This window comes from Nylanderia fulva, unplaced genomic scaffold (genome assembly GCF_048542155.1).
Source record: "Nylanderia fulva isolate GAGA-0341 unplaced genomic scaffold, ASM4854215v1 Scaffold18, whole genome shotgun sequence".
Lineage (NCBI taxonomy): Eukaryota > Metazoa > Arthropoda > Insecta > Hymenoptera > Formicidae > Nylanderia > Nylanderia fulva.
In genome coordinates, this window is record NW_028190055.1 from 56,133 (window position 1) to 76,801 (window position 20,669).

Consider the following 20,669-nt stretch of genomic DNA (forward strand, 5'->3'; position numbering starts at 1 on the left):
TTGAGGATTCAAAGTGCGAGAAAAAAAAAAAAACAGTACCAAGTCTTACCTCGTCGAGAGCCATGGTCAGAGCGCCGGAGATGGCGAGACCCTGACGATCCTTGAGGCCGCCCTTGATGGCGGTGAGGTAGCCGATGGTCAAGTTCAGCGGCTGGGCCGCCGTGTTGTTGCCCCCCGACCAGAGATTTTGATGAGAGGCGGCTGTCAATTTGTACCGAATCGCCGATGACTCCGGCGACTCCTGAGCCCGAGCCAGGACCAGGGGACTGCTGGCCAGTAGCAGCAGTACCAGGAGGGCGCGCGGACCGTCGACGCGCGGCAGACGCGATGGAACAGGATGCTCCTGCCGCTGCTTGCGGTCGCGCTCCCGATGGAGCTGCTGCTGATACGGATGATGCTGGCGACGGGGAGACCTGCGGCGGCTCGGCTGTACTGGCGGGCCGGGGCGCATGGCCGCCGCCGCCACCGGTCAGCAGCGCCTCCCACCCGCTTACCTACAACATTATACCAAATTTTTTATTCTTCAAAAAAGTGTACGAGATCAAAAATGTATAAATGGTTAAGTATAAAAATATACATAAAATTTCTATTGAGGAGATGCAATCGAGATTCGAGATGATTAAGAAGTTGATGTTGATCTCAATTTTAAATAATTGTTCTCTAGGCGCAAGATTTAAAATTTTGATAAATAATTAAATCTCAAAATGAGTTGGCTACGAGAGCCCGGGCGTAGTTAACAAGGCGCATATATATTTGAATAAATAAATTTAATAATAAAATTAATTATATTAAAAAATGTTGGTAATTATATATCGCTAATTCGTTTTTCTGCAACATTTAACGATATTGCTTGTTTAGATGTTTTTGTAATTGCAGCAGAATTCTACTTTGATCGACGTGTCCGAAACCTGGATATGAATTCTTATTGTAATCAACGTATCGTAAGAAATTCACGTACGTCCAAACAACAGCAATACAACTGAATAATTAATTCAGTTGTACTGCTGTTGTTTGGGCTTACGTGAGTTTCTGTAAAGATACGTTGAATCGTGTCGCAGAATGTCGGATTTCAAGCAGCGATATAAGAATCCGCGTCCAGGTTTCAGACACGTGAATCCAAGTAAAACTCTATATATGCTTATAAGCATGTAGAAAGTCGCAAGAAAGTCAGAACGCGATGAGTATTCCATAATAATCGGAAATTAGAAGATGTTTCGATTATCCGCCAGTCCGCAATCCGCTGAAAATATTACGGATGCACGTATGAAAAAATTGATAAAATGGAGGGAAGAACACAGTAGGACGAAGAAGTTGGAAAATACTACAAAGAAACCTGCATTTAAAGTTGGTATATTGTTCATCATTCTCTGTGTTCTCCTATGGTTCGGAGCAATGCATCAACTGCAATTGCAAAAACATCTAAATAAGCAACAGTCAAATGTTGCATAAAAATGGATTCGCGATATATATAATTATCAACATCTTTTAATGTAATTAATTTTATTATTAAATTTATTCATTCAAATATATATGCGCCTTATTAACTGCGCCCGGGCTCTCGTAGCTAACTCATTTTGAGATTTAATTATTTATTAAATTTTAGCCAAGCCAAAATTGATTGTCTATATATTATTCAATCATTCAATTTATTGAAATTAATTTTAAATATATGTATAATAAAAATACTAACTATAATATAATAAGTATATTAATATAATGTAATATTAATATTATAATGAAAAGAACGAGTTGTTGAGTACTTGTTCATCTACATCATTCGTTAAAATTATTTTTTTTATTATAGGCAATAACATTTAAACAATTTAAGTATGCTACGTATACGCAGAGAGAATTTTCTTTTAGAATTTATCCGGAAAATCATGGTAATCGTGGGACAATAATGGTACAAGAATTTTATAAAGGTTTCTCTGATTAATATTTGCCACAATAAAAGTATTAATATCTATCACAATAAGATATAAAATATGTTTGAATAATTACTATAACAATTTCACTATTACAATTTTACTATAGTAAAATTAATCGAACATATGTATTTTATCTTATTGTGGTAGATATTAATTTTTTTTTATTGTGGTAAATATTTAATCAAAGAAACTCTTATAAAATTCTTATACCATATTGTTCCACGATTACCATGATTTTCAAGATAAAGTCTAAGAGAAAATTCTCTCTGTGCAGATATTTAAAATAATGATAAATTAAAATCTAGGTGTAAATAGATTTAAAATGTTACTCGATTTGATAAGGTAAGTATGTGTGCTTAAGAAAATATTAAACAAAAGAAAATTCAGTTTGTAGTAGAATCAGCTGGAAAAATTTGTCATGTACGAATATCCATATGAATATAAATCGGGCTTCATCTGTTCGAAAGATTAATTTAACATTTGGGAATGTTATCTATATTTTAGATCTGTTGGATATAAATCGCATCGACCTTACACCGAATGTATACGTATGTGTAAGGATACGTAGCGTTACAATTTCCGTGGTTACAATCGCAATCGCGAAACCAGTTGCGGTTGGTGTGCTGCAGTTGTGACAATAATATATATCTTCCTGCTTCAATGCATTTATCGCGAGGTCACATTTATTCTCGTGAATCATCATCGTATATACCATCTGTTGTGCTCAGCTAATAATAGATACTTTTAAAAATAATGTTAACCACGCGAAGTACACAAATCGAACTGATTTACATGTGTACATTTTTTTACACCGACACTTTTACATTCAGATTATATCGTCCACATTCACGTCGAGAAAGGCAATCCGCCATAAAGAAAATTTATATCGCATATAAGCCGGATGTCACGAGGAGTCCCAAAGGAATTTTATATATCAGTGACATCATTGTTGCAATACGCAAGCAAACACACGTGAGAATAAACGTATTGCGATCACGCGCGTAAAATGACTGCGACTTCCCTTCCGCTGCCTCATAAATCAATCGAATTTATTTCCTTGGTCAATGGAAATAACGAACACTTACGACTATCATTCTTGTTACTGTTACTGGCGCGAATCTTGATACATTTATATATATATATATATATATATATATATATATAAATGACTTTGTCAATTCAATATCACACAATATCGATATTATATACCCTTTCTTTTGTATTCTTTTTCTTTAATTATAAAAAAAATTAAAAATTTTATCATTTACACAAAATAGTTTAAGAGCTGGCCGTAATTGCGACAAGACGTATATTTAAACGAGTTATTTACGCTAACAAGAATTTTTTAGTGACCTTTATTTCGGTAACAATAATTTTAAGAGGAAAAATACAAGAAAAGATAACTTCCAACATTTACACTATAACGGTGGCCGATAAGGAAACATCTATGCGAGTATACGTAATCTGTTCAATGATCGCCGTGAGAATTGCCAGGAAATTCCGAACGCAAGACTCGACGTCGCCAAACACGATTACGTGTTAAATCACCGCGAAACATGGGTGCGAGAGCTGGAACACGTGGCCGTAAAGGTGGGGGAAAAAAACGAAAGGGAGAAAGAGACACCTGTTGTGATTACGTAACCCCTTAGGTGAGTTCGGACTAGCTCGCAACGGCTTTAGCAACAATAAAGCCGTCCGCCTGTCATGATGCACGGTGTCATTCACCAAGGGAGAGGAAGCGCGCGTGCCTTTCTATTCGCCGCCGCGCCGACTTCCGACTAGAGAGCATCGAGGTTTTTAATTATTACGGTCGAGAGAGTTATGAAACCCGGATTTATTTGACGCCCGGTCGCGAGTTGACAAAAGGGACATTTAAAGGAGCCTAGTGGCTATTTAAAGGGACCTACGGCCACGTCATTCCATTCTTAACCCCTCGACGTGATCCGCCGTTATGTCTCCGCTTATACTTTATATGTATATCTGCATATGGTAGGCGGCACGTATGTCGAACTTGCACGTCATCGAATTATTCTTTGTTTTATTTTGCGTTTTTGTTTTCTAAAAAGAAATTGCGCAAATTTATGAGAGAAAATCGTGAAGACAAAAATTGTTTTTTGATAATTGTAAAGCGTTATGAAACTCGATGCAAATGGAAAATATTTTATGTGAAAAATATAACATTATTTAATGACTATAACTCGCAAGTATTTGTAAAGTTTTTGTGTCTTTGCTAACTAATACGAATAACATCTGATCGATAATGACAGGTATAGTTGTCATTGAATAATTTTGTACACGTTGACAATTCAACCGGTAAATACGTTACGTTGTTGCTTGATGCAATTCTATTCGTTATCTATTTACTATCTATTTTTAATTATTTTTTTAATTAATAGTTGCTCCAATTATATTAGGACGTAAACTAAAGTCAATGAAAAGAGGGCAGTCAAATTTTTCTTCCGAGAAATTTGAAATAAAGACATAAGAGAATATAGTACATTGCTTGCAATCCGCGCAGAAAAAAGTGTTAATATCTAGTTATTTGTTTAATATATTATTAGTTAATTAGAATGCTTTAGAAAATGTATCTGTGTATTTACCGTGCAAAGAACATCACGTGATACGACGGAAATTTTTTGTTGTAGACGTCGGATGATCATATGAATTCAAAATTATTTTATCATCCTTCTAAAATTTCAATTTTTTTATTTTTCTCTTTTAGATTTTCTTTGCGCAAAATTCGTAAAAAATATGATAGATATTTCATTATACAACAAATATTTGCTAAACAAACAAGATATAACAATTCTTATTAGTTATAAAATTCACATAAAAAAAGATATTAATTTTGATCCACAAAAAAAAAATAATGTAGGTGCTACATGATTAATGTCTGCGATCGAAAAGACATACTATTTAAAAAGCGTCACACCTATATTTGTGAGTGGAGAGAAAGAAAGAGAGATCGTATATCTTAAAACGATTTTGTCAAAAGACCATATTTGTTTTATCGCGATAATGTCGATAATTAATGTGTTTCTCGCATATTACGTTTTAAAAATAGCAATGGAATCTTATGTGATCTCTGTCAAACATACAACAAAAGTCACACCTGTTCGCGTCATTTCAAAATAAGAGTTTTATTAAACCCGACGGAAAGTTTTAAAGATTTTTATCAATATCATACAATCATTTTAATCCTATAAGCTAATTTACTTCATAAAAGGAATTTTCATCGTTGTAAAAATTTTGCAATCCGGCAACTATCATGAAAAATTAAATTCTAATGCATGTTATAATTAAAATGTATTGCTAATACTATTATTATTTTATTATTTTAATTCTAAATTTCTTACAATTACCAAATAACATAAAACTGACATTAAAAATAAAAATGCTGACTTACGTTAGTATTCAATATTTCCAAGTTTGAAAAACGTTTCTAGCAAATTATCAAAAAACATAAGAAAGAAACTATGTTAATATGATTAATTGCTTCTTCGATTTCATTAAATTGTTTCCCAAATTATTTGCTATCGAAACATACCAATGCTTAATGATTGCTCCATTGTTCGATGCCCCTTCTCTTCTTTATACTGCTCTTGTTTACCCTTTGTTGCACTTTCGCTCACACGACACTCATGAAAATACAGTTAATTACGATCGTGCTAATTAGAATACAATGATCGTGCGACACTTTACGTAGTACTTAATGCGCACATTATTTTATATTGCGACGAAAAAAAAAATATGTATAAAGCTACGGATTTGTTCGGCGAATTCGTAAGAACTGAAAATTAATTATTCGCGCTGTTTGACAATCTTTAATTATTCGTAGGAAATGATCGTATGTAATATCTCTTATAATACTTGTGTATAATACTTGGCACACAATCGTGCTTCGAGGAATAATACGACGATTCACGGAATGTCTCTCGCCACTTTTCCGTACAAATCATTGATGCCAAATTCGATACATGCAGTACGCCAAATCGTAGTAGAGAGGATATAAACACAAGTAAAGTCGCGTATACATGTAAGCATTCCGGCACTGTTTGTATCTCGGCTTGTGTTTGTATCCCTTCCTCCGTATCACTTGACGTGCTACGTGTCTCGAATTTGACATTAGCGAATGACAAGTCCATCAAATGTAAACAATAGCGTGCTATAAGATTCTTGATAAACTATTCGCAAAATTTGTAATAAGGGTTATATAAAGAACACACGCTGAATGAGAAATAATGAATCATTCTCTAGGAGCAATTAAAAAATTGTTAGGCAATGTGTGAGTCTTCTATTTTCGCAAAAAAATATCGCAATTAATAATAAATTTATATATCGTGCAGGATAAAATAATTTATATAATCGAAATTCAAATTGCGCAAGTTTTCAGTCGCAATAAAAAATAAATTTTGCATTGAGTATTATGTAAAGTGCTACGCGATCGCCATTCTGATGATATTAGTACACGCGCGATAGTAATTAACCGTGTTTTTGTAAGTGAGTGTCGAATGAATGTCATGAAAAGAATACAAAAGATAAAAAAGAAGAAGTGAATAATGACATGACAATTATAGAATGAGCAGTTTAAAATTGTTAATCTGTTACATTTTTATTTAAAAAACGGTAATGATTTAATCGACCAACGCTGGCAAATAAGTAATTTTATTGAATTTCACAACGTTTCGGCCGTGGGTTTCGGCCCTTATTAAGTGCTATATTCTTAAAACAAAGTTGTGATTTACTTTGTTTTAAGAACATAGCACTTGATAAGAGCCGAAACCCACGGCCGAAACGTTGTGAAATTCAATAAAATTACCTAATTGCCAGAGTTAGTCGATTAAATCATTACCATTTTTTAATTATCGTCTGGTGACTTTATAGTTTTATATCGTTATTTATATCGTTATTTATATCTAAAATTAATTCGTTCGTTTATATCTTCACAGTAGTGATTCATTTTACATATATTATTGTGTAATATGTAATGCATATAAAATATTCAAATAATTAATAAATTTTGGAATAAATTATTGAAGCAATTACTTTAAAAAATGTTTTGATGCTAAAATTAAAAAAACAAGGCTCTGTAATATAAATATAAATTTAACGTATAAGACAGGCAATAAGAGCCAAATCGCGGATGACAGTGCATTATCCTAACGAAACTAAATTTTTTCGTTAGAATTAAATACCGGTGCACAAGGCACCAAATTTTACTTGGACACGGCCAAGATTTTTTAAAATATGAAATAATCTCATATTTGAGATTTAATTTCAATAACCCTTTAACCCTCCTACGGAAATAAGTTGGGATACGTTAGGATAACGCACTGTCATCCGCGATTTGGCTCTTATTGCCTGTCTTATACGTTAAATTTATATTTAAAAAAACAATTTATTTTAATATACTTTATTTTTATATAGCAAGTTAGCATAGTCATTCAACACGTTTTTCTAGATTAAATAATAAATAATAAATTTATATGTATAGTATATCTCAAAAACAAATTTGCAAATATTTTAATACAAAAAAAAAATAAAATGCAAAAAATTAATTGCTTGAACATAGTTTACTCTTACAACAATATGAGAATTGGAATACTTTCAATTATTATTTTTTAATTTATTTTATAAGCAATATTCAGAATCAAGATATTTCGATAGCATAATTCATTCGTTCGTTCGTTCGTTCGTTCGAGAGAGAGAGAGAGAGAGAGAGAAAGAAAGAGAGAGTCAATTTGACTTATTATTATTATATATTAACATTTTACTTTTTTCTTATGTAATTATAACAGTTTCTGTATTAATAATAATCTACAAAATTTATAAAAATTTATTAATACTTATTTTTGGATAAGAGCAATAAAAATTTGAAACTAAAATAACAAAATAGCGATAAATTATTTAATTGTCATTCAAACGTTTTTCACGACAGAAATGTCAGATTAATAAAATTTGTGATATATCATATGATTTTTAATGTAGAACACTGTAGCAATAAAGGTTTAAATAATGAACAAAACAAGTCATCATGATAAAGTACTTTTCTATTAATAACGGTTTAAGTTAAATAAGTCTGCAAAAGACGTAACTGATACACGAAGCAAATATAAGCTGATAAGAAGCTAAAAATAACACTGAGGCATACACCGTTTGTCAATGCCTTATGTTTGTCTTAACCCATTCGGACTAAATTATTTCTAAATGATTAAATAAGACATTTATTGTATAAACGAGTCATAAAACTAGCAAGTATTCGCGTACGCTGAAATCATTTTTAAATTACGATCTTTATTGTAAAAAAAACTATTTCATTAGAATAATAGATATAATTATTTCGTGTAAGCAACAAACAAGTAGATTGTACTTATGTAAACTCTATTTTTAATAAATGTTGTCAATATAAAAATATTGCAGTGTTGTGTTTATAAATATTTAATATAATAACAATATTTTTTTGGTCGTAGTTAATTGCAAAGAAATACATTAAAAAAAAATTACTATCACTAAACTTTAAGGAAAGAAGAAAAAGAAAAATTCATTGATATATTTTGATACGAAATTGTTTGTAATTAAATCGTTCAAGAGTCATCACATAAGAATAGCTTAACAATACAATTTTAATTAAAATCGTTCAAGAGTCATCACATAAGAATAGCTTAACAATACAATTTTAAAGATATGTCGAATCTGCCACGTTTTCAGAATTTAAATAAAAAATGCAGAAAGAAAGAGAAAGTAATTTTTGGTTATCCCAGAAAAAATGATGCACATACTAAAAAGCACTTTATACTTCTCACTCTCTGCAGAAGGCTATCTCTGCAATTAACTAGGCTTTCTACCTTTGACTGAGGAAGATCTGAGTAAAGGTCGAAAGTAAGTGTTTTATTTATTACAAGGATTGATCTCTTACGAAGAGCGAAAGATATGCTACTAAGAAATATAAATATTTTGTAACACGTGTATCAATGCTTAAAGGCTTATATTGGCCTTGTCATTATTGCTTGAATTTAGAATTGTTTGTAATAATTTTCTTTTTGTTTATAGTGCTGGTTTTCGTCAATTGCAAAAATATACCGTAAGTTTTAAACAGTTCAATCATTAATAGAAAAAAATTATACTATTATACAAATAACTATAAACGATTTTAAATAAAAATATATAATATATATCATATTTTTTATCTTAAAGAAAGAAAGAATAACAATTATTTTTTCAAAATGTTACATTTTTTACTTTGACTACGAATAAAATTATTCTTACAGATAATTATAAACAAAATACTACCATTTCCTATATCAAAAACTTAATAAAAGTAGAGTGTCAAATTCACACAATTGTAGACTGTATTATAATGTAGCTTCAAAGCATGATTCATTGCAGATCATGTAAGGCCAATTGAAAAGTACAAAAATACAATTTACACAATATATCTGCATTGAAAAATATTTCAAACAATCAGGGAAATCCTAGAAAAGATATCTAAAAATATCATGTGTGTATCGCATTTCTCATATCTATGTATTGTATCTCACATCTGTATATTGTATGTTTGAATATTTTTGAATAAAATGTCGTTCGCACGAAATAAATTCACACAAAAGATCCATCTTATTGTGTTTTTATATGTGCTTTCACATTTGCATCGTTTAAAATACAGTTATTCAATCAAGACTTAACACATTTTTCAAGATCTCAAAAAAAAAAAAAAAAAAAAAAAAAAAAAAAAAAAAATTTTTACGTCATTTTTATGTATTTCATTCCTATTAATATAATTAACAGCACAAATTTTAGCTGTCAAAATCACACGTGACACATTAAATAATATGAAAATTAATTTCTTTAATATATAGAATGATTCGTTTAAAAAATATATTCTTTTGATAAATATAATTCTAAGGACGTATGTCTCGTATACTATCCAACGTTTTATCTCATAGACGATAAAGTATTTTTGCCTTTCGTTTTCGCAATATTTGTTTGCATTAAAACGAAATCGACACGAAAAATCAAATCGTGAAGAAACTGAACGGCAACGCGTCGGATGTGCGTTTACGCAATCCAGGGTCAATACTCGCAGTGCATATCATTTAGTTAAACAGCGATAAATCTGTTCTTTCTCCTTGGAATTCTCTTCTGCTAGATCGTGAATCCAAACGTCGACTCAAATGAAAACGCTGAATCAATCCTAGTTATACATAGCAATTGGTAAAAGCATTCAATTACGTCTTTTGAATCTTGATATTAGAACGTGATTTGTGACAAAGAAAAAAAATTAAACAAACATTCTATACAAATTGCAATAATAATAATAATATGTCTAATGAGAGAAAGAAATTGTGTTTGCCATTCGTGTTCGTATCTTCGTCGTTTGCGTTTGTAAATGGACCGTTTAACGGGTCATCGCATCGACAAGGTATGCAATCTCGAAATACATTCGGATTTCTAACGGTTTGTTTTGTACACGTGATATGCATAAACATACGTGCTAATGTGGCGGTGTGGATTGCGTTACAAGGCAGCGATTGTAGAACGATACGCGGATGTGTAGTACAAGAGATGCGCGCACGTGGATCTTGTTATTATCGTGACTGCTCTTCGCATCGGTGTGCATTGTACCGATATAATATCTCACGTTACTGCTGCAAATGTACCCGGGTGTGGCTACAATTGGTCACAACGTGACACCTGGGTGTACCTACACTTATATTACCAGCATTCGACAGTTAGAATTTATTCGCACGTATTCGATTTTAAAATCAACGATACGTATCTAAGATTCATCGAAACATATCCGTATTACATTACGTTTCCATTGTCCGATTGTTAATGATAATCGTATTACGTAATAACGGTAAACGAATTTTTCGAATTTTATATTGTCGACGAAATATACTTAAAATATTTTAGCAGGTTACAATATATATTACCAAATTTAATTATTAATTTATATTTTTTATTGTGTGTATATGTAATTTTTCTTTCATTTAAAACATACTCTTTAATAATTTAAAAAAAAATTGAAGAATATGCATTTTAAGATTTTAAGATTGAGGTCGTCATTTATTAATTCATTTGTTATAACTGCAATATTTTAATAAGTATATATTGTATATATAATATATATAACTCAAAACAGTTCTCAATAATGCAAATTACCCGATAATTAATTTATAATTTGATTTTTGAGAAATGCAGGAGGTATATGAATTTATCTATTTTGTTCCATTATCGCATAAATATTTTTTTCTCTTTTTTTGCGGATCAAGAATATTTATATTTAATATTCATACCAATCTATTTGTCATCACAACGCGTTTTAAGCTTTTTTACTTCACCCGACGATAATTCCACTGTCAGTTCTAATATTGCAATAATCTTACAGTTGCTTTTCCGCACATTCCGAGTTAAATCCAATGATCATAAAATTACATATATTGCGTACGTATTAGCGAATAAATACACGATGAAAATTACGCTTAGCCTAAAGGCATACCCGTATCCAGTATAAAAGCAGCGACACCGCATGTAAATTGTACGAGATACTTATGACGTTGCTTCAACAGTTACTCTACAGGTCATTTTAATTAGAGAGCTTTAGAGCAATATTAATATTAATATCTCGCCTTAGCGTGCACACGCCTACGGCATTAATTAATGACTTTGCGTTTCGTATTAATTTAGCGTGCCGCTTAATAACACCTGCTCTACGTTGCGCATAGTCGATTTTTCGACACATTTTAATCGAAATAGCAATTTTGCCACGTTAAGATGTGTAACATAGCGTATGATGTATCCATTTGTTAATTTACTAACTTTAGTATTTTTTATATATTAAATCTGTGTAGTGTTATTCTTCTTTTATCATTATTGCCTCAATAATAAAATACAATGTCTAATTTTGTTAGAAAAAAATCTCATTTGTATGTAATATAAACAAAATATATTTTGAAGTAATTTTAATCGAAGTGCGATATATTATTTGAAACATAAATATTTTACATTTAAAAAATTTTGTTAAATATCTTTAAACATTATTTACTTAAAACTTAAAAATCCCGATACCTTTTATGATTCAATATGCAATTCAATAAGCTTAATATACGTTGGGACTATATCGTCTCAAGACAATGTTACTTGAATACGATATTTACACATATATACACATAAATATTCGTATAGTTATTTACTATTACCTTTACATGCCTACACTTTAGTTGACTGTTTAATTTATGAGTGTCTAATGATAGAAACAATGTCAATGTACTTGACGGCTTATATGAAAGAAGTGATCGAAGAAGGCGGAGGAGAACACATATACACACAAGGAGCGTCGTAAAAAGAAAACATTGTCAACGAACGAGTGCCGTTTGCAAGTACAATGTGGAATTAATCAATCAAATATGCATTAAGTTCTCTTTTATATGAGATGCCGTCATACATAGAAATATTTTGTCTCGTGTCTCCATCTAAACATTTACTACAATGATGCTGTCACTAAATATTATACATTGCGCTTCTCGTGTGTGAAAAATAAATTTAAAATTAAGTTCAATTTCACGCACACAATGTTGACGCTTAGAAAAATTTAAACAAAAAAAATTACGTAAAATTACGTAACGGATGTTTAAATACAATTTTAATGTGATATTATAGGCATCTGTATTTTGATAATTAGTCAACAAACTTGAAATCTCAACGGTTGTTTTTATCAACATGCGCCGACGACGACTTGGCAAATCAAAATTAACCTAGAATTTGTGTTTTCAAGAGATAGTTGGCGGATTTTCAATGGAAGCAGTAGCCGCGATCGCGTAATGTTTTCTTAATCTCACTTATAACGTAAATGAGAGTATACTTGTGCGAACTTCCGCATAATTCACGCATGAATTAATCGCGCGCACACGTTTGAATGGCCGTTCTCTTTCGGGGATTTGGCAGAATTCCATGATACTTTTGATACAACAACCAGGAATTGTTCACTGCGTAGCATAATAACGATGTTTACTCGATTATGCCGGCGATCTGTTATTACGAATAAGCCATAATAAACGAAGTAAAATAGAGCGTTGAAAAATATTAGTGATTATTACGTTTTAGTATACCTCTCAGCAAAACTTAAATAAATTACATGACAAATTGAATTGTGGCAATCAAGAAACAGGACAGTTCATAAATGACACGAAAACATTGTTTACGTCAAATATAAGAAAATATTTTTATGCCATGCAACAAAAAATGTATTCAATCATTAAAAGTAAAATTAATATTTTTCCACAATTTAAAAAAAGAAATTCCATTTACTTTATAAAATATTATTAATTATTTCAATGGGAAAATATTGGCAAAATATTTTTATTCAAAATAAAGTTAAAAAGTCGAATATTTATTTAATGAAAGTAATGGGTTAAAAATTATTTAATATTTATATTATATTGTATGTTCATAAACAAAAAATTTATTCAGAAAAAAATTAATTATCAAAAAACCATCGAGTATATCATATATGAAAAATAAATTAAACTTGTAATTTAGAAAAATATCTTGTATTATACTACGTATGAGAATGTCGCTCGAATTTATTGAATATACTTTTATTCTTAATTTTTCAAATTAAATATTTATTTATTCGAGACACAATATCTGATGCGACATAACGCGAAACATAGCTTATAATGCAACCGCGTTTACATCTCTTATGCACGATTTCTTTTCATAAAATATGTAGTTATTGTATCGTATGCAGCAGAGATGCGCTACATACTCGTAGTGCATCCAGTTCACCGAAGAGACGCGCAGAAATCAAGTCGAGCGAGCGGGCGTGTTTGTGGTTCCGTGGCGGACGTGGATGGAGATAACACATTAAAATAGTACGCTGGCATATAACGCGATAACACGTATTTATAATATCTGCTGTGAGACGTTCCTCGCGCGCCGATATTAAATAGCGCGTTCACATTAATTGCAGCGACGTCGCGTCGGGCAGTGCAGCCCATTGTCGACGCCTCTAACAATAAGATATACAACAAAGTCTGGATCAACTGAATTATTCCGTTATCACGATGGGTTTTTGCTGTATCAAATTTAACAAGATACAACATATTTTTTCTTGCTTTCAAGGAATAAAAAAATAATCTTATATAATATATGTTTATGAAATTATCATGTACGTGAATGTATATACGTGCATGTATCATTTCGTGAAGACTTATACATTGAAAAATTTGTCTGTTTTTCAATAGTTCTAAAGGTTTTGATAATTTAAGAAAATAGTTTGGCTGATAAAAGTCAAATTAAAAAATACATTTTAAAACAAACTGAGATACAGCGTCTCATTTTATTCTACGAGATTTCATCATTTCTTGTTAGATTTTCAAAATTTTATAGTTATGTTTTATATTTAATATATTTTGTTTTTAAAATAGACCGCTTTTCTAGAATATATAAAACTATAAATTTCTGAAAGCCTAAAAAATAAAAACAAAAATATTTACAGAATAAAATATAACTATCATCCAATGTGTCATGAGGCATTTTTATTTGATTTAACAACGAGAATTATTTGTTTAAATTATCAAGAATTATAGAATTGCAAATAAAACAAAAATTCTCGGTTATTTATAAGTTCACGAAATGAAAGCACGAAATGCGTTAGCTTTACATGCATTTAAAATAACTACATCAATTATATATTTTTACGTCACCTAATTTTTAGCAATTTATAAAGCTATATTATATTAACTCTATTTTGCTAAAAAAAGATAGATATACACATTAGAGACGTATTGCTCAAGCTCTGATTCGAGTGTCTCACGCTTTCGTGGCTACGTATCATGAATGTGCATAATTGTTGTATTTTTGTTTCAACGATTGTTAATAGGCATGATTTGCACAAGTCTTGCACCAAAGTTACACATACTTATATATATCGTATGAGCACGATCTGCATATCATGCATGTCCTATTCATAATCTACACGAATAAAAAGTACACATTGCAAATGAATGTTATGAGAATAATTCACATTTTAAAAAATTTTATTTTATATTTTTCCATTTATTCATATCTCATCGTACTTTTGTCTTTAATCGCGTGAAAAACGACATTAAACTGTCATTAATGAAATAATTTGAAATCTTGAGTATCAATATAAGGAGATCGTAAAATAATATTTATAAAAATAAAATTATCAATTTTTTTATCATTAAATTATATAATTGAAAAATCGATAATAAAGAGATATAATATATCTATGTGCGTATATGTTTAACGTCTATATTCTATCGTAATGAATAACATGCAACTTACCTAAACAACATCGCAGTGCGATTCAAGAAGAAGATGGTCGAAGTTTCGCTGCTATGTTACAAGCATAATGTTGCCAATCTGTACTCTTCACAGTTTTAGTTTGGACGTCAAGCCACCTGAAAGATATAATATACATACTTATATTAAGCTCATTTAAATAATAATTATAGAAACATTACATGCGATATATTAACTAAAGATATATATTACAAAACTAAAAAACCTTAAAAAAGCAGCGGACATAAAAATATACAGACATAAAATAATAATCCGAGACATGTGTTTATATACATTTTTTTTATGTTACTATACGTAATTATCGTAGCAAGTAACGTGAGCATGGCTTTGAGGAATGTCCCAAAGAAAATTAAATTGAGTGCGAGCGCAATCGATGCAGCTGCGAGAATCAATCGATCCTAAGAAAAATATGCGGTTGATGCCGCAGATCGTTACGTCTACGATTGTGGCAATCGTTATGATCCGTTATGATCGATAACCGAGGCACGAAGGGATTTTGCGGTCATGGTACGTCCGAGACAGCATTGTGGAAATAACGGATACGTAATCTCCTGGACTCGATTTAAACGACCGGATTAAACACACCTGTTTGGCGCGTGTCACGTCTATCAACGCCTGGATATACTGTCTCGCCACTGTAAATGTAATCACGTGCGTAATTGAGGCGACACTCACAGATTCCTAATCGTCGGGCCATGTAAGCCGGATTAAGATGGTGCACAAACAATTTTAAAATTTACATTAGACGTTACTTGCATATCAAAATATTCTTCAACAGAGGTTGTACGATAATAAGCGCACTGAGAGAGATGCACGTAATATTTTCTTAAATCGTCTCTTCAATAAATATATTAACACACATATTTTGTTTCTGAATTATAATTAATTTAAAACAAAAATTTTGACACAAACTTTGTATTTCAAAAATCTCTGAATAAAAACAGAATCTTATTCTTCGTCTAATTAAATTTTTAAGCATCAGATTTTTGTCCAACAAAGATTTGAGATAAAATGCTTTGATATATCGAAATCTGCAAATATGTATATAATTTTGAGTAAATTTTGTTAGGAACAATTATTTCAGTTTTTCACAAAAATATCGTTGTCAAATGCGCTTATTACTGCACGCTCTGCGTGCAATATTTATTATAGTGAATCGTGAATATTATAGTCAATGTGAAAGCAATTATTATAATATTATATAATTTAAATAATTGCAATCACATTGGCGAATAATGTCACGGACTGTTGCTGTTGCGGTATTCATTCTCAAAAAAAAAAAACATTTGTCGTGATAGTATCTGTTAAGGTTCGTTAACGAAATGTAGATAAATCTATTTTGTCCTAAGATAAATGATTTATAAACGATCGAAGATTACATTGGATAACATTGGTAATATTCGAGTAGATATAAAAATTTAAAATAATGATTAAATCTATGACGACAAGAATACAGAATGCAACATTTCGTTCAGAAACTCGATTGCATTACTATTTTGAACAAAGCAAACCGAGCTTAATTAATTCGTTATACATTTTTCAAATTATAGTTACATACACGAAAAAGTAAGAAAATTTAATTAAAAATTTAATTTTAAAAATTTAATTAAAAAGTTGAAAGAATAAAAGAATGAAAAGTTGACAAAAAAGTTATATAGTTTCAAATATAAATAAAAAATGTTATTTTTAGACACTAGAGTAAAAATCGGCCTTTAGAGGTTTCATATTAAAAATCCCCTTAAAAACATTAGAGAGAAAGGAATTGCGAAATAGAAATATATATAAATATCTGATTACGGCACTCATACAAAAAATGTATATGTATAAACAAGTCACATAATATAATGCATCGTATCAATTGATTCTAACATATTCTCCAAAGAAAATACTCCGATTTTATTCCTATATATTTATTTTTGCAGCAATGTGCAGCGATCAATTACGCTGCAAAATGTTGAATGCAATCAATTATAAAAAAAATAGAATATAAATAAAAAATTATTTGAAAAATATTTCATGTGAATATTTTTTATTATTAACATATTATATATATGTAAAGCAAAAAAGATGTAAATTTTAATTTTTATAAAAACTTATCGCGTGCGATATTATAAAAATGCAGATATATTTTATATATTTAGATTTAATCTCTCAACGTTAATTAAAATATCAACTAATATTCTAAAAAACTTTGCAATTTTGTCCACGCAATATTTCCTGGTTTAATTCACAGCATATCCAACTCCCAATGATGTCAGATGCTCGTGAATCAATTTATATACAAAATCTTTGAATTGCTGAGCAGTATAAAATAATTTGAGTCAGTATTTAAAAAATGCAAGCATTATAATATGTATGAGTTTCAATGAAAAATAAAAAATCAGAGACAATTATGTTCCAATTAGTTAGAGAAAAATTAAGAGATAATACATTTGATGTTGTGTTATGTAACCTGAAGGATCAACACACAAAATTCGTAAAGAGAATCGCGTGGGAGACGGCCACATCAGTCCAAGGTGCAGCGAGCACCTTGGGGATTTCACTCTATTCTACACACGGTGCATCGGATAAAAGAGAAAGAGAGAGAGAGAGAGAGAAAGGAAAAGAAAGACGCAAAAGACGAAGTCCAGATATAGACTAGTTACAGGTAATAGTTCGGTAGGTTGTAGTGGTAGCGAGCGGTAGGACCGGTAGGTTTGGTTTACTTCGGGTTTGTGTTGCGACCAGCCGGTTAGCCACTCTTCATCTTCTTCTTCTTCTCCCCACGACTTTCTTTTTCCTCATCTTTTTTCTCCTCTCTTCGCGTTCCTGTCGCAGCCACCACCGTCGCTCTTCTCCTTTTTACAACCGTCGCCGCCATCTCCTCGTTCATGATCTGTCTCTCTATCCTTTCTTTTGTGGCGCTTCCTTATCCTTATTTTAACACCGATAGGGTAGACGTGACAAAGTGCATTCACAAAAGTAGCACCGCATCAGCACGTTTGCCGAGAATGTTTGAGCTGAGAAAGACTGCTTCGTCTTGTCTCTCCTCTGCCACATCGTTTTTCTGATTTTTTTTCTGACTGTATTAGATAATGATGTTGTGTTTCGAATTTATCATCTTTCGTATTCACGACTCAATGAACAATGGTGAGAATGGACGACGCGATCTTTCTCGAAAGAGTCTCTTCGTTGGTACCGGCAACTTTAACGGAGGCGTGCCTATGTCGACAGGCTACCATTAAGACGAGTAAATATATTTTTGTGCAATCTAGATGCAACATAATTCTCGGATTGAGTGGAACTTTTTTTCTCGTCGCATGGGGCTTGGCGGTATTACGATAATATATTCATAAAGTTTGCTTAACATTGTAATTCGCATACTCGACAGGCTGTCAAACATTAACTCCACATTTATTAACATAACTGTTGCTTGGAATTTCATTTATCTTTCGATTAAGCTATCCACACATTTTTAATTACTAGCTAATTAAAAAATATAAAAAATAAATAATTGAAGAATGTAATGAAGAAAAAAAGAAATCGTATATATATTTCGTATTCCAGAAATAAAAGCGAGAATAAAAGCGTTACTATATTAGCTCGCGGAGCTTGTCATCGCTCAATGACACGAATGACAAATCAAGTAAAAGACGATAGGACGACACGTGTCGTTGATGTTCTCCCATGGAACACGAATGTCAATTGTGCTATTCGCGGTCATTCTTCACCAAGAGATAAATTCTATATCCGGAATCTCTATCATCAGAGATACACATTATCCATTATTACATTACGCGTCAATTGCACAATCGGGTGTTTACGCTTTTTATATAGAAGTCGGCTCTTAACGCGAGTTATATGTCGTCTATAGAGGCGAAGTCTCGATCCCCGGAGTGGCTCGACGATTTCGCAAGTGCTCGGATTCCGCTTGTTGCGCTGGCAGACATGCTGGCAGCAGCTAGCCTTCACGGTGTTGGTGCATGTCGAATCACATATATGTGAAAGGCGAGCGCGCGTGAACGTGTGCATCAAGAATAAGGTAGGTAGGTAGGTTGATAGGTAGATGGATAGATATAGGTAGGTAGGCGCGTATGCCAACAATTGCAACGCGAAATCATAGCATGTATGTATATATATCGGAGCCTGATGTCAGATATACGATAACGAAGAATTTGCCAAAACGCTGGCATCCTGTGTTTTCGTAACTTCTAATTCTTGTTTGCGTGTATTTTGACGCACGTGTTTTATGAAGCTGAAGAAAATCTTCCGTGTCAGTATTTTACTAAAGACACTGAAAAACATTGTAATTACAATTTCGACACGCTATTGAGAGTTATATCGATACGAAAGCTATAATTATACTTCTTCGAATATTTCAGGGTATTTTCGTGTAAATACCGTTTTGAACTTTATCACTTTTCATTTTAAAATCGCAGGATCGTTATTGAAAGCTTTCATTTTTCGTAAGATCAGACGCATTTCTCGGCACAATCGCATGATCGGTCAAAGAAGCACGTTTCGTAACGTTTCATTTCGATAAAAATCCGCGCCGGCCCGGACCTGAGTAGCGCGAGTTCTCGGGGTCCACCGCGCGGAAAACTGGTTGTAACGGAGTTTTATACCGAACGAACGAACCGGTGGACCAGTTTTGCAGCCGTCAATGAAGCGCACTGTACGTGTCGCGCGAATGCACCATGTAAAGAAGAAGAGGGGTCCAGAGGCACGCAGTATCCGAGAGGCAGTCATTGGCCGACCGGCCAATCGCGTCACGTACCAAGAGACGATCATCAGCCGTCGAGTGATTCGTCGTCTATCAGTCAATCAATACATATTTATACTTCTATATTTTCCCATCTCCTGTCATTATTTTGCTACATATGCGCATCACATATCTCTCTATTTCCTCCAAAATTTTTTTTTCTCTTCAACTTTTTGCTTGGTATCAGTACTATTAAGTATTATCGAAGGAGAATAAAAGTTTAATTGTGATTATTTGCGAATGTTAGAATAACAAAATAATAAAATTAAGATGTCGTGTACGTTATCAAAAATTCAGAAAAAATATGGTTTATATATACATATATAGTGACCTTCATTTTTTAATTTAGCGTTTTATTTTTTAATATCGTAGTTAATATAAAAGAGAATTTATATGAAAACAAACAGTACATCTTATCTGGAACCTATTTAAGAAACCAAAAATTTATTTCAACATAGTCAAATCAGTTTCAAACTATAAGAATATAACTATAAGAATAACGTAGATTTCTGATAGTCACAGAATTATTTTTTTGCTCGTCGATCTTCACTTTGATCGCAAACTGATTTGAAAACACGTTGAAACAAACCCTAAAATTTTCAAACTTATCCTTTATTTTCTCTTAAAAAATATGGTCACCATATTTATATATCACTTTTTAAAATTTGTTT

At 31.7% G+C, this 20,669-nt stretch overlaps 1 protein-coding gene across 1 annotated transcript in view; it reads right to left on the reverse strand.

The window, feature by feature from the left end:
* The window catches only part of LOC114941561 (receptor-type guanylate cyclase Gyc76C), a 75,318-nt gene that overhangs the window by 43,860 nt on the left and 10,789 nt on the right, over window positions 1-20,669 (reverse strand). The window contains exons 2-3 of the mRNA XM_029316580.2: window positions 15,240-15,355; window positions 50-494 (exon numbers count right to left, since the gene is read on the reverse strand). Coding sequence (XP_029172413.1) covers window positions 50-451 — 402 coding nt within the window. The 5' untranslated portion in view covers window positions 452-494; window positions 15,240-15,355. The remainder of the gene's footprint in view (window positions 1-49; window positions 495-15,239; window positions 15,356-20,669) is intronic.